Source organism: Falco naumanni, chromosome 4 (genome assembly GCF_017639655.2).
Source record: "Falco naumanni isolate bFalNau1 chromosome 4, bFalNau1.pat, whole genome shotgun sequence".
NCBI classification, from domain to species: domain Eukaryota; kingdom Metazoa; phylum Chordata; class Aves; order Falconiformes; family Falconidae; genus Falco; species Falco naumanni.
Genome location: NC_054057.1, coordinates 6,891,890 through 6,904,431, shown reverse-complemented (window position 1 = coordinate 6,904,431; position 12,542 = coordinate 6,891,890). Strand labels below are relative to the sequence as shown.

Genomic DNA, 12,542 nt, shown 5'->3' with positions numbered 1-12,542 from the left:
TCACAGAAAACCTTACAATCACCTAGCAACCTATGTTACTGCTGCTTTCAATTTTGAACAGGCAGCCTTCACATTCAAAGATGTATCTGAGCCAACTGATGCAACTGTAAGTTTAAAGCAAAACAAAAACAAAAGCAGAGATTAATTTTTTTTTTTTGTTATTCAAATAAATTGCCCCTACCTTTCTTCTGAGAGTACGATGGCGACTGCACTTGAGAAAAAGTAGGTTTTTCTTCTGTGAAATATTCAGGTTGGTTGTACTGATTCAGGGCCATGTCCATGTCAGAGTACTCGCTTTTAAACACGTTTCCAGGGTAACTACAGGTATAAGGCTGATTCACCGCCCAGGCCTGTTCCATATATATGTTGTTACTGTGCAGGACCTGAGCATCACAACTGCTGTAACCCTGATTATCTTCAATATATGTGCAATAATCAGTGGACTGCATGTAGCAATTGCTACCAGCAGCTGGGTGCACTTCATATATTTCTTGCATACAGTAGTTCATTTTGTTACCCTATCTCAGCTTCTACTTTACGTACACACACACATGCATACACACGCAGGCATGCATACACATGGAACGGGAGAGGAGCAATGAATATACACCAACAAAGTCGACTGCAAAACAGCCCGTTTTACTTTGGAGCAGCACCTGATGTGCTAAAATCCTATTTATATTGGGACGGCTTGTGAACTCCCCTGCCAGTCAAACATATTGGGAAGCAGATTTATGACAGTCAAAGGTCTTAATCTGTGACTGTAAGTTAATTCCAAGGGAAGATGGCAGGCAGGTAGCAATGACTACCAGACAAAGAAGCGACATCCCGACAACCCTCCTGTTCCCCTGTTTGTCTGGAATAATCATTTTATAAACCATTTCCAGCCTTTTCCAATATGATTAGAAAATGATTACTAAGGCGAGGACACAGTTATGTCACTGTAGTTGTCAACTTAAGTGTGAAGCATTATAAAGACTGCTTAAGAACTCCCAGAGGGGATACACTGAAAATCCTAAAATCAATAATCCTGTTTTTCAGCATTAAACCTAGAAAATCCAATAGCGCTGTGCTGATGACCCAAACAGTAGTCTAGTTTTACAAAATTTAGCAACTTAATCTGTCATCAGCTTTATTGATTTTGTTTTACAGAATTACATGCATGAATCAACCCAGCCTTCCACACATACACAATCTTCCCCACTGCCTGGTAATGCATTTACAGGAAAACAGCTTTTCTAAACTTCAGTGATTTGGGGAGGTAATTTCTATTGAGTTCAACAGGTGGGAAACTTAAAAATAATATAATCAGCAAAAAACCCACTGCTTGAAGATTATCAATAAGCTAATTGCCTTGCTATTACATTTTGCTATCTTTTATGTTTCAGTAACGAAGTGCTTGTAGAAGTGTATCTTTGTCTACAACAGACTGAATAGAGTAAGGAGGGGTTTTTTGCTCATTTTGGCTCACCTATGAGCTATGAACGTATCAATGCCACTACAACAAAAAGTACAGGACCTTAAAATTTCTTAATGCACCCCAATTTTCAATATAGTTAACATACCTTGTTTAATCTGCCGTTCTTTTTGAGCAAGAAGAAATTATTTTATTTTTAACTTACATTAGCTGCTACTTTGTTTTTTACTTGGCAAAAGATGTTTTTTCTTTACAGCACAGCTAAAATATGGTAAAACTTGTAAAGTCAGTAACAAGATGGCATCCCCTCTTTAATGTCTGTTCTTATTTTTAGGAAGCAGAATTATTACTGATCTGATAATGAGGTCTTAAGTTTTCTTTTTTTTTTTATTTCACTCACTGTATTTACATGATCACCAAAATTACGGTAAAGTTGGACCTTTTTCTTCTAGGATCTTAAGTATACATCTAACAACCCTGACAAACACACACCGAAATGGTCCTCAAAAATTCAGTGACGTAAGTAAGAACTGGGCATGACATGCACATATTTCTCCCTATCCAATATTGTTTATTGTTTCAATCTAATGCAAAGATCTGCTGGAGAAACGTTCTCCCTTCCAACATACAAGCGTAACTAATATATCTAACCAAGAAACACTGTCAATTAGCACCTGATGTGCAGGCTAAGAGAATTCAGGAAAAGTGCTTCTGAGGACCAGAGAAGTTAAAATTCATCCTTGGATTTTTTTTTACCTCCTCTAACTATAAAAGAAGCATGTTTAACACACATTTCTTATTAACTTGCTCAGAAAATAATAATACATTTGGTAAGTCAAAATGAACTCTATCAAGATCAATTCTACTGAAGCCAATGAAGTTGCTTCCAAAATTACCTTACGCTGCTAAAATTCTGATAAACTTACATCTTACTTCGTTAAAAGCACTAATACTTACTGAAATCCCAGAAGTGAAACACAAATAAACCCTCATTCTCCATGCTGTTTTTACCAAAAATCTAACTCAACAAATAGCTTTGTGAAATACATGAAAAAGCACACCATAAAAGTTAATTTTCATTTTAGCTCAGGCCCATGATCTAGATTTTAGAAACAGTAGTTTTGTCTGTGATAAAATGCTTGTCTTAGGCAAGATCTGATTTTTCAAGAATGGATGTTCAGCACTTCACAAAAACATGCCCGTGTTTCCTAAGAAATTCTGCAATCATTGTTTACACAGAAACCCCCAAACTATACCCGATTTATGTGATCGGTTGGTAATACTGCAGTACATACAAACGTAACACATACAACCTGCCAAGCTTACTTTTCAGCACTCCCCAGAAAGAAAACATTCCACAAGTGCAATATATGGATTGTTCATTTACCAGAAAACGATCCTGTACAGTGAACAGGAATTTATGTGAGAGCTTGCACAGAGATGAGGTTGGTTTTTTACAGATTAGCAGAGCAGAATACCTAGATTCTTTTACATCACACAGAAAAGCTTTGGAGAAATAGGTTTTAAGTTCTTAGTGGGAATTTTTCCCCATGTGGATTTGTTTTGCCAGATGAGTCAAAATTCTTACAAATTTTCTCTTCTCTTGTTCTTTCTCCTCAATTTACTTTAGGTTTGTTACTGAAAAGCTAAACAGAATTGAAACTGTATGTAGACAGAGCTATCCCAGCCAGGATGACACCTGAGGATATAGTATTTCACCACAGCACAGCCTGTGACTTACTCCCTGTTCCAGAATAAATCACTCAAACATTTCTTATTTTCTATTGCTATGTCAACAATGCTTAGAAACGTGTCATACATACTACTTTTGTCAGAACTACTGTAATACTGCAAGGAAATTAAATTACGTTAAAAATGAAGAGAAAAAGAAAAATGGATGACAGCCCTTTCTGACAATAAAAAAAAAAAAAAAAAGAAAAAAAAAAAGAATGATAAACACTGCCAGGGAATAGAATTTCCTTACCTGTAATGTGCTAGTATTAAAGAGGTTTATAGCACTGCAGATTGTTGTTCCCTTGGAAACAAATCAGTTCAAAAAACAGTGCAAAGATTTAACATCCTTATTAAAACTGAAATATTTTTGTATTAAACTCTTAGGGTCAAATCCTGCAGGTCCCTTTCATGTATCACTTTGAATTTAATCATCTGATGGAAGACAGTCAGAAGGGGTCTTTATCAAAAGTCTGAAAGCGGAGTAGAAAGCTGTATTAAAAGCTTTTCTTTGTTTTGTATCCTGATTTGAATATAAGAGTTTAAATCATGTCATGTTGAGCTTTCATTGCCTTCAGCAATATAGTATCACACTTGGAATTTTATTAGTTCACATCTGATTATGTGAACACATGGAAACTAATCGCTAGCAGAGTAAAACCTCCAGTACAAGGAAACAGGGCAGTGATAAAACAGAAACTTTAATACTGCGGCAGAAGAGGATCCAAAGTTTGAACCCTCCACAGTCCAAGGTGTCTGTATTTCACTGTATTAAAAAAGGCAGGAATTACTTGCTGAACATGAGTCTTGAATGTCCCAAAGGTTTTGAAATACTCACCCTGATGTAAATCAGAAGTAAGTGTAGTGCAGTCAGTGATGTTACATGGGGTGGGCAGAAGTCAGGCTGAGAACGCCTGAAAGGAGGTGTCTGCAGGAGAGACAGACTACTTTACGCTAGACCACGCAGCTCTTCACCGAGTCCCATTTTAAAAATTCTGACTAAAACTTTTGATTATGAATAATCAAACACCCCACTAAAGCTGCGCTCCTCTTGTGACTTAACCCAGTTAGAAAAACCCCCAAAACGAACCCACAGAAATGTTAAGGCAAGACAGAATTCCTGTGGATGATCCTCCCAACAGCACACCCCAACCAACTGCCACCCCTGACACAAAAAGAAGGGTCGTTCAGCACAATCTACTCGGTTGCGTACCTCTGCTATCAGCATGAATGTGCAGGTGGCGTATTGCCTGCAAGAGTCACGTTCTCCTGTTACCAGAGCGTGCACCCCTGGTCTAGAGTCCTGGGTACCTCAATGCCGCAGTTAGGGCCCCTGTGCGCCGCTTCTAAAGGATTCGGCAGTGTCAGTACGTGGGAGGTTTTGCAGAACATTCCAATTAGTCAGGGCAGAGTGCCGCTTCTAAAGGACCAAATGGAAGGATCTTATGTTGGTTGTCTGCACGCTTTGTGGATACAGATGAATAAAAACCCAGTATTTTGGTCAAAAAGTTTTGCACATTTGAACATGTAGTTGCAAGGATTAAACACGCCTTTCTAAACTCTTATCAGTTATGCACCTTGTGTTATCAGCCCCTAGTTTTGTAATACGTATTTTCACATTACAAAATAACTGTAACATTTCCTACTTATAAGATTTTCTTGTTGCCTGCATTCTCTCAGCCACCTCTGATGAAGGTCATGGGGGAAAAAAACCCAGATCACAGCTCTTCAAGGAAAACACAAATCTGCGCTTTCAGGGCTCCCACTAGATAACGTGGAACACATCCCAGACAGTCCCGATCCCCTATCATACAGAAAATGCACTGAAAACTGTAACAGCTTTTGATCAGAAGTACTAACATGTTTTTTGCAACACACAGCATTTGTCAAATACATCTATCTCTGTGCCCACAAGATGAGCTACCACCTCTCTCTAAGGTATGTATTTACACTACCTTATATGTTCACTTTATGTACTTTGATCAGAGGCTCAAAACAGTCCCCCAAAAATATAACTATGCAAACTTACAGATTAAACTAAGAAAACCTCAAAAATCAGACTCCAAAATAATTCCAAGTATTTACAAGAACAGAATGTTAACACTATATAGTATTTACCTTATTTTTAAAACTCTACTTGTGACTAAATCATGAAGTATGTAGTATTACAGAATGCTAGCGCTGTAAAGTTACAACAACATTTGACAATTCCTGGAGCATGTCCCACTGGAATCAAAGACATTAAAAATTGTAATTTTGTCTACACTATATTTATTATAGCAAGTGATACAGTTGAGAGAAAAAGAGCTAAAGCCTTCTGGCATAAAATAATTTCTTTGGGTTTGCAACAGACGCAGCAAGCTTCCAGCTAGCTGTCCCTGCTTTAAACCTGAAGAAAATCTTACTTACACAATAGCACACCTCTTTTCTCAACAGGTATTAAGTTAGTTCTTTCTCTAAAACCGCTTCTCTTACAAAACCTGCCGTACCTCAGTTATGACACGCCACTAAATTTGTATGTGACTCATAAAATGCCAGTGTGATGTGCCTTTTATTGAAACACTTCAGACTCATTAGTCTGTTTGGGTAACAAAGAACGTCATAGTTTATATTTAAATGTTCAGATTCACTATGAATCCAGTTATCCCCGAAAATATTTGACACCTTGAATACATCTGGTTAAAAGAGAATGGATCTTGCTCTTTCACCATCAGGACTCTTCAAGGGTTTGGGCTGGCTTTTTCTTGCACTAGCTCCTTGCACTTTTCATGACACATGTACGTAGCACATGGTGTTGTCAGAAAGCATTTGCTCCTCGAGAGGTTTGCCAACAGCCTGGCTAACAAAATTCTTGAATAGCGTTCAACAACTTTTAAGATGGTCTCTGAGCAAATATTTGCCCAGAGACATTATAGACCTGTGACGCAGACAACCCAATTTGTTAAGTCTCCCCATATATCATAATTGGAAGACCCTGTTAGCAAACATCAGTTAATTACACAGCTTATTTCTTGAGAAAGTAACCACCAATACTTAAAACATTTCTGAGTCATTCCCTACTCCAACTCCTCATGAAAACTTCAAGGTAAAAAGTTCCATTTGTTCAAAAATAAAACCGAGCAGAAAGCTAGCTAATTTAGCTTGACACAACACAATTAACAGACTCTTGGCTGGGACTGTCTGGGTTTGGCAGCCTCCTGACAGCCCTTAGTAAGACGTTAAAGCGATCAACACCTGACATCTGTTAGCAAAGAGGCATTCTGAGGTAAAGAGCAACTAAATCTAAAGAAATCAGGTACTTAGACCAGTTTAACTTTTTCATGAGGTGATATCCTGCCTGACACTGTAATCTTTCTTCCTGGAGTGACGCAAGACTTAAGTAAAAGAAAACAACTTGTAATCCCTCCCCTCCCAATATGCAGTAATTATTTTTTAGGTGAAGAACAACAAAGAACTATTTACCGCAGTTTAAAAAGGAATAAAAATAACTTAAGCACTAAATTTGTGCTAATACCTAAGCTACTGTGATTCTTAAAAGGAATTCCTTCAATGCTGCGCTGATGTGAACAAAAAAACGCTACCTGAAAGAAAATGGTTAATTCTCCTGACTACCGAGGCAAAGAATATTCCTAACATGAAATTCCATTTATTTGAGTTCTGTATGTGCACTTACTGAGGCTCTGGGGATGGTTTAATAAGAAAGAAGAAAAGGCAAACACCACAGTCACAGGTGAGAGACGAACACCATGGAAGTAGTAAAAGAATGCTTTGTTTGCCTTTGTATTTTTAATGTATCAAGGATATGCTTAATTTAAAATGGCCGGGTTCAGAAAAGATTTTTGATGAGCTTATCAAGACCATGAAGAGAGAGACAAATACATTTTTAGAAGGCTAAAGGAATAGATACTGTTTTGTATTAGGTATCACACAGAAGACCCCAGTAAGTACTCATTACATTGTCATCAGGACTCTTAACAAAGCTATAAAATTGAATTATAAGAAATACTAAAAACTACAATTATCCCCACTGAAAATAAAAATAATTAAAAATTTAAAAATTGATAACAAGAAAACACCCCCCACATAATAATGCTTTTACCAATGGCCAAACCCCTGACCGTAAACAAAGATATAACAACCTGGTGGGTTTGGTTTGGTTTTTTTTTGTTTTTAATGCAGCGTTTTCTGTGCTCTGCATAATAATGCCAGTTACCTTTACATTTTTTTTCTTCTTTTTGGTATTCCTGGGCACTTGACATAACTTGAAAGTTTGCTTTTGTATGGCCTGGCTGTAAAATTGTGCTAGTCCAAGTTGAAGCATGTAGACATTGCGGAAGCTGCTGTCCATTCCTCTGGATATCATAATTTTTGGAGTGCCTTTTCCTACACAAATGGTTTTCCGCTATGCCCACTACGTTCCATTTCTGACTTCTTTCAGGAAGGTGAATCAGTCTGTCCCATGACAGGAGGCCACGTCCTGGATGTTTGGCAAATACTGCAGAGCTACAAACTGTTGGCATTGCCAAAATCTTGCTCAGGTGTGGAGTTTTGGAAAGCAAGCGGTTCCCCGGCTCTCCTGACGCCGTGGCATTCCCGTGCATATCCACTTGACCGCACTGATACGATGCGGAGCCTTTCAGCCATGCCCATTCAGCCACCATAGTTCCACTTCGGTACAAGTAAATATAAAATTTTCCTGTCTGTGAAGCCTGAACAATTAGGCAGATCTACGTGGACAGGCTAACACTAGATGTAACTTTCACAACATCACAACTACAACATGGGCCTCAGGGCAAGTTACCACCAATTTATTGCCTTGCTCATATGATCATTTGAGGTCTTGTAGGTCGAGGCTGGTCGTGAACAATTTTCAGATACTTAAAACACAAAACATCAAGGATTCAGCCTTGTTTGACTTTGCTCTTATCGTAGGCTGACCTGAGGGACACTCTGTTACCTAAGTGTGACATTCTTATGTGGGCATGCTTAGCAGTTCCGTCTTTGCTACCTACTGCCTTCCTCTACTTGTGGTCACTGTAGAGAATTGGAAACACTGATTTTATCACAGGAGTATGGACATTTGGGTCCAGTGTAGATAATGAACAGTACTAAAGTGGCATGATTTGATCTGATTAGTCATAATGATTAAGCAAATTTATTTATTCTTTGATATAGAAGAAACTGAGATACCATTAGTTAATAAATCTGTAAAACTAAATACAGCCTGTTTTCTATTTTTGGGTAGCAAAATGAAATGCTGTAGAAATGACACATTAGAGATTATAGGTATTCCACATTCAAAGAAATTATTTTATTTTATATCATATATATCAAAATTCAAACACAAAATAGCTTTTTAACTTGCAAATAGAAAATAGCAAAATCCAGATATTTGCTGACTGATATCCAGTGTGGGTTTAATCATAGTAAGGTACGGTTCTGCTGTTTTAATGGACCTAAGAGTTAATTTTACATACATTTCACTAACTAAAGTAATTCATATACATATTAGTAAATACATGCACACTAGGTCAGTAATTTCCTGATAAAAAAAAACCCATAAAAAATAACTTTGGATTTCAGTTACCAGAGCTGAATACATACTATTGCTGTTTCTGAAAGTTTTGTCTTAAGACTTCTTCTAAGTGGAATGTTGCTAATATAGGACATATTCAGAAGGCCTAATTATGGTTAATATTAAATACTGTTATCCTGTGTTAATCCCTGGTAGTTTATATAGCTTTCCTCAATATCTTACTTAATTTTAAATGTAAATGCATAACTTTTTTCCTGCTGGGAGTAAGCTCACCTGATATTTGAAGTTAAAAGTCCATTCCTCCTACTCCCTGTATCTCAGTTGAGCATCAATAACATGAATTTGTATGAGAAATTATCTGGCATCACAGACTTCAATGCATAGGGCAGGTAAGTTAACTACAGAATTTGCACTTACCGACTTACTTCTGGCTTTATAGACCTGCTCTTAGTTCAGATTTGATTTTCTTAGTAAAATTAAAAGGTAACTCTAAATGCAGGTAATATGGAAAGAGAATATCACTTGTAGGAGGATAATCAGATTTAAAATAGAGTAGTGAAAGTAACCCAGAAAATACTAGGCAATTTAAAAAAAATTGAAAGAACAGAATATAGAACTTTTTTTCATAATTTGAACACTGTCATATCTTATAGACTTCATAATAAATTTAAGCTCAGATGGAGAGGCTGGATTGTTCTGGTAAGACCCTCTGGGGTCCCTCCGTGGGCTGCGCAGAACTTCCCTGTATGATCTGAACCAGACTTGGCTGCTTTACTCTTCTTGGCACAGAGAGGAACTGTGCACTACAACTCACCCTTCCACTAGGCTTTGTATAATCTCAGATAATGCACCCTTCAGTATAAGGCTACTCTTCTCTTCCTTGTCTTCCTTCACGTTCTAGTTATCGCCCTGCATGGATGATACTGCATCTTTAGATAAACCTGAGAGTTGGGCATGTGCAATGTATATATATAACAAATACAGGCACTCCTATAATTCATTCATAAATAGATACTGCTCTGTCAATTTCTTGAGCAGACCACTGATGCCACACAATTCTCGACCTTGTTTAAAGAAATCAGTTATATCCTCAGTTACTCAGGTCTTGTTATTAGTCCTGGAAATGAGATCAATGATTCGTAATCCAGGCTGTTCAATCTTGTTAGGCAAAAACTTCTATTTTATTCTCAAATTTATCTTTGATATTAAAGGTCATCTTTGCTGTCTTTTAGCCTATGAGGATTTGCTTTACCTTTGATTTTAATTAAAAAACATAGACTCACTGCAATGGTAAAACTTTTGTTCCCCAAGGATTCAGAAAGCATGTCACACAAGGCTTACAGATTTTTAACTTTAGCAAGGAACTCTAAAACCCTCTTTAACTTTAAAAAATAAAACACATTCTCCAATTTCTGTGTTTTCAAAGCAGAAACCAATTCTATTATAGCTTCCATCATTTGGAATTTGCCCAGGCAAGAGTCTGCAAACACTAACCCAACCTCAAGCAGCCTTATCCTCTTTTCCTTTCAGTTCCCTCTGAAATCTGTCTCACTATTTTGACTCTTATGATAGCCATTATTTATTTAATTTTACAAGCTTCCACTTTATTTCACAAATTCCCTTTAGTCATCAGGGACATCCAACATTCAAATTTTGCTGAAGGAAGATTTGTCTCCTTTTCTTATACTTCCTATACTGTGATGCAGCAGATAATGTATGTTCTAAATTACCATTCAGCTTATTAAACCATTAAATTACAGTTTCACTACAGGAATACATTATTTATTCTACTCCTTTTGTTTTAACATATCTTGCCTGAATTTCTCAAAAACTTGCCGCCACCCCCAACAGAGAATGCAGTTTAAATCTCCTGCATCTGCTTTTGGTTTTGTCAACCCCAAACTCTTGATAAAGGATGATAATGTAGTTTTGTCTGAGCTCCCTAAATGTAAGAGAAGCGTGTCTCTCTCTCCCTCCAGCTACTGTTAAAATGGCTATAATCAAGGCAGAAAGCAGTGCAGCCTGCTGGGATGAATCACGACTGAAACCACAGGCCCTATTTTCAGGGTAAAGAGGGACTAATAAGAAGGGCCTAGAGCTCTTGTTGTCAATGTAAGTAAAGGAATCATCAAATAATCTGAGAGATATAAAAGCAGCACTTTGTAGCAATAACTGGCATCTGAGCAGTCAACAGTTCAAAAGACTTTCTCAAGTTCCCATCAGACTGACTTTACAGGTAAGTCTGTTTTATGGGAGCAGAAAATTTTAGGAGATGAAGTGCTCGTTGAGCTAAACTAAAAGGACAGGTGAGGAGCATCTCTCAGAAATTGTTTATTGCAGGCCAAGACTCCTAATGGATGACTTAAAGGTTGGCCTGTTCTCAGATATTTAGTGTTATCTGAATGTCACTATATAAAAGACTATAAAAAAATGGAACAATTAACTTGTTTTCATCTCTGTTATACGTGCTTTTTCTTACCTCTCTACTAGTATCTGCCAACAGTGGTAAAGGAAGAGATACAAAAAGCCTCTCCCTTCTTTAGTACTTCTCAAGAGAAGGGAGCCATTAACTTGTTTCTTCCAGAAATGTGGAGGTGGCAGCCAGCCAGCCAGGAGGACAGCATTCTTGCTGGAATGAGCTGTGCATCTATCCTGAACTTTGATAAAAACTCACAGTGCCCAGCACAGGACCAAAAAGCACACCGAAAAGTGTGCCTGTTCCCTGTGCCCACCACAACAACCCTAGAGGCAGCGCATTACATCCTCCCTGCTGTGCCCTGACAGCTACACCTGTTCTTCCCAGCTCAGGATCTTCCCTGTTACACTCAAGGCTGGCATTTGTATTCCCAGTAATACCACTACTGCTCCATACTGCAGTAGCTCCAGCCGACAGCTAGATCCATTGGCGATGAAAGCTGCTGTGTGACCACACAGGCAGTCCCCGCTCCTCAGAGGCTACATTGCTTACACATTTTGGGGAGTTGCAAACCTTTCTTTTTCACCCTCAGCAACAGGCTACCAGTTTTGAGGCAAACGGTAAATCAACAGGTTCTGGGATGCCAGATTATTGCTGTTTTTACAGTTACAAAGATTCTTCCTCTCACAACAAAGAGTTACTTTGCAATCCAAAACTGCTCACAGTCTGTAAGAATTTCAGCTTGCAGCTAATCAAAATAGTAGCAGTAGGTAAATACGTTAGCAGTCTCTGAACTGTCATTAAAGTTACTTGATTGTAAAACAAAAAATTGACAAAAGTGATTCTTACGTAAAGTTTTGCCTCCTCGAGTTTACTGAAAACAGAGCAGCAAGGGCAACAGCACTTTACTCCTGGTTTGTTGTGTGGGGTTTTTTTGGTTGTTTTTTTTTTTTTTGTTTTTTTTTTTAAACATTGAAGTATGCAAGCATCTGAGGACATTGAAGTGGGCTGGCTTCAGAGAGATCAACTAAGGCAAATGTAATCAGGATTAAGACTGAGGGGTGCATAGTAGGTTGATCAAGCAGCCTAGTTTTGTGTGGACCCCATCCAATATCACTAGATGATTTTTACTTAATGACTTAAGGAAAAAAGCAAGTAAGCTACAATTAAAGGACATCTCCCCAGCAAAATTAAAACTCGATTCATGTTTTGTAGAAACATTTTAAAGCACGCAAAGTAACTGTAAGTAAAAGCATGTGAAGTTTTCATGTACGTTTGTGCTGGGAATAATAAAATTATCTCTGCCAGACAAGGCTAAGGTTTAGTTTATTCTCATTATTGTTGAAGTCTCTTCACAGCATTTTATTTTCTTTCCATTATTTTGCTTCTCCTCTCCCTTCCTCCCCTTTTCTCCTCTCCTTTCTCCTCTCCCTTCCTCCCCT

General features: G+C 37.8%; 1 protein-coding gene across 8 annotated transcripts in view; it reads right to left on the bottom strand.

Annotated features, from left to right (window-relative positions):
- Window positions 1-12,542, bottom strand: part of THRB (thyroid hormone receptor beta) — a 161,173-nt gene that overhangs the window by 31,175 nt on the left and 117,456 nt on the right. Inside the window, exon 1 of one of the 8 annotated variants that reach the window (XM_040589804.1) lies at window positions 7,362-7,899. The exons of 5 other annotated variants lie outside the window; for them this stretch is intronic. In XM_040589804.1, the coding sequence (XP_040445738.1) occupies window positions 7,362-7,809 (448 nt within the window). In that variant the 5' untranslated portion in view covers window positions 7,810-7,899. Of the gene's footprint in view, window positions 1-181; window positions 651-7,361; window positions 7,900-12,542 lie in introns of those variants that run through there. 2 more of the 8 variants (XM_040589802.1, XM_040589803.1) reach the window with 2 other exon arrangements.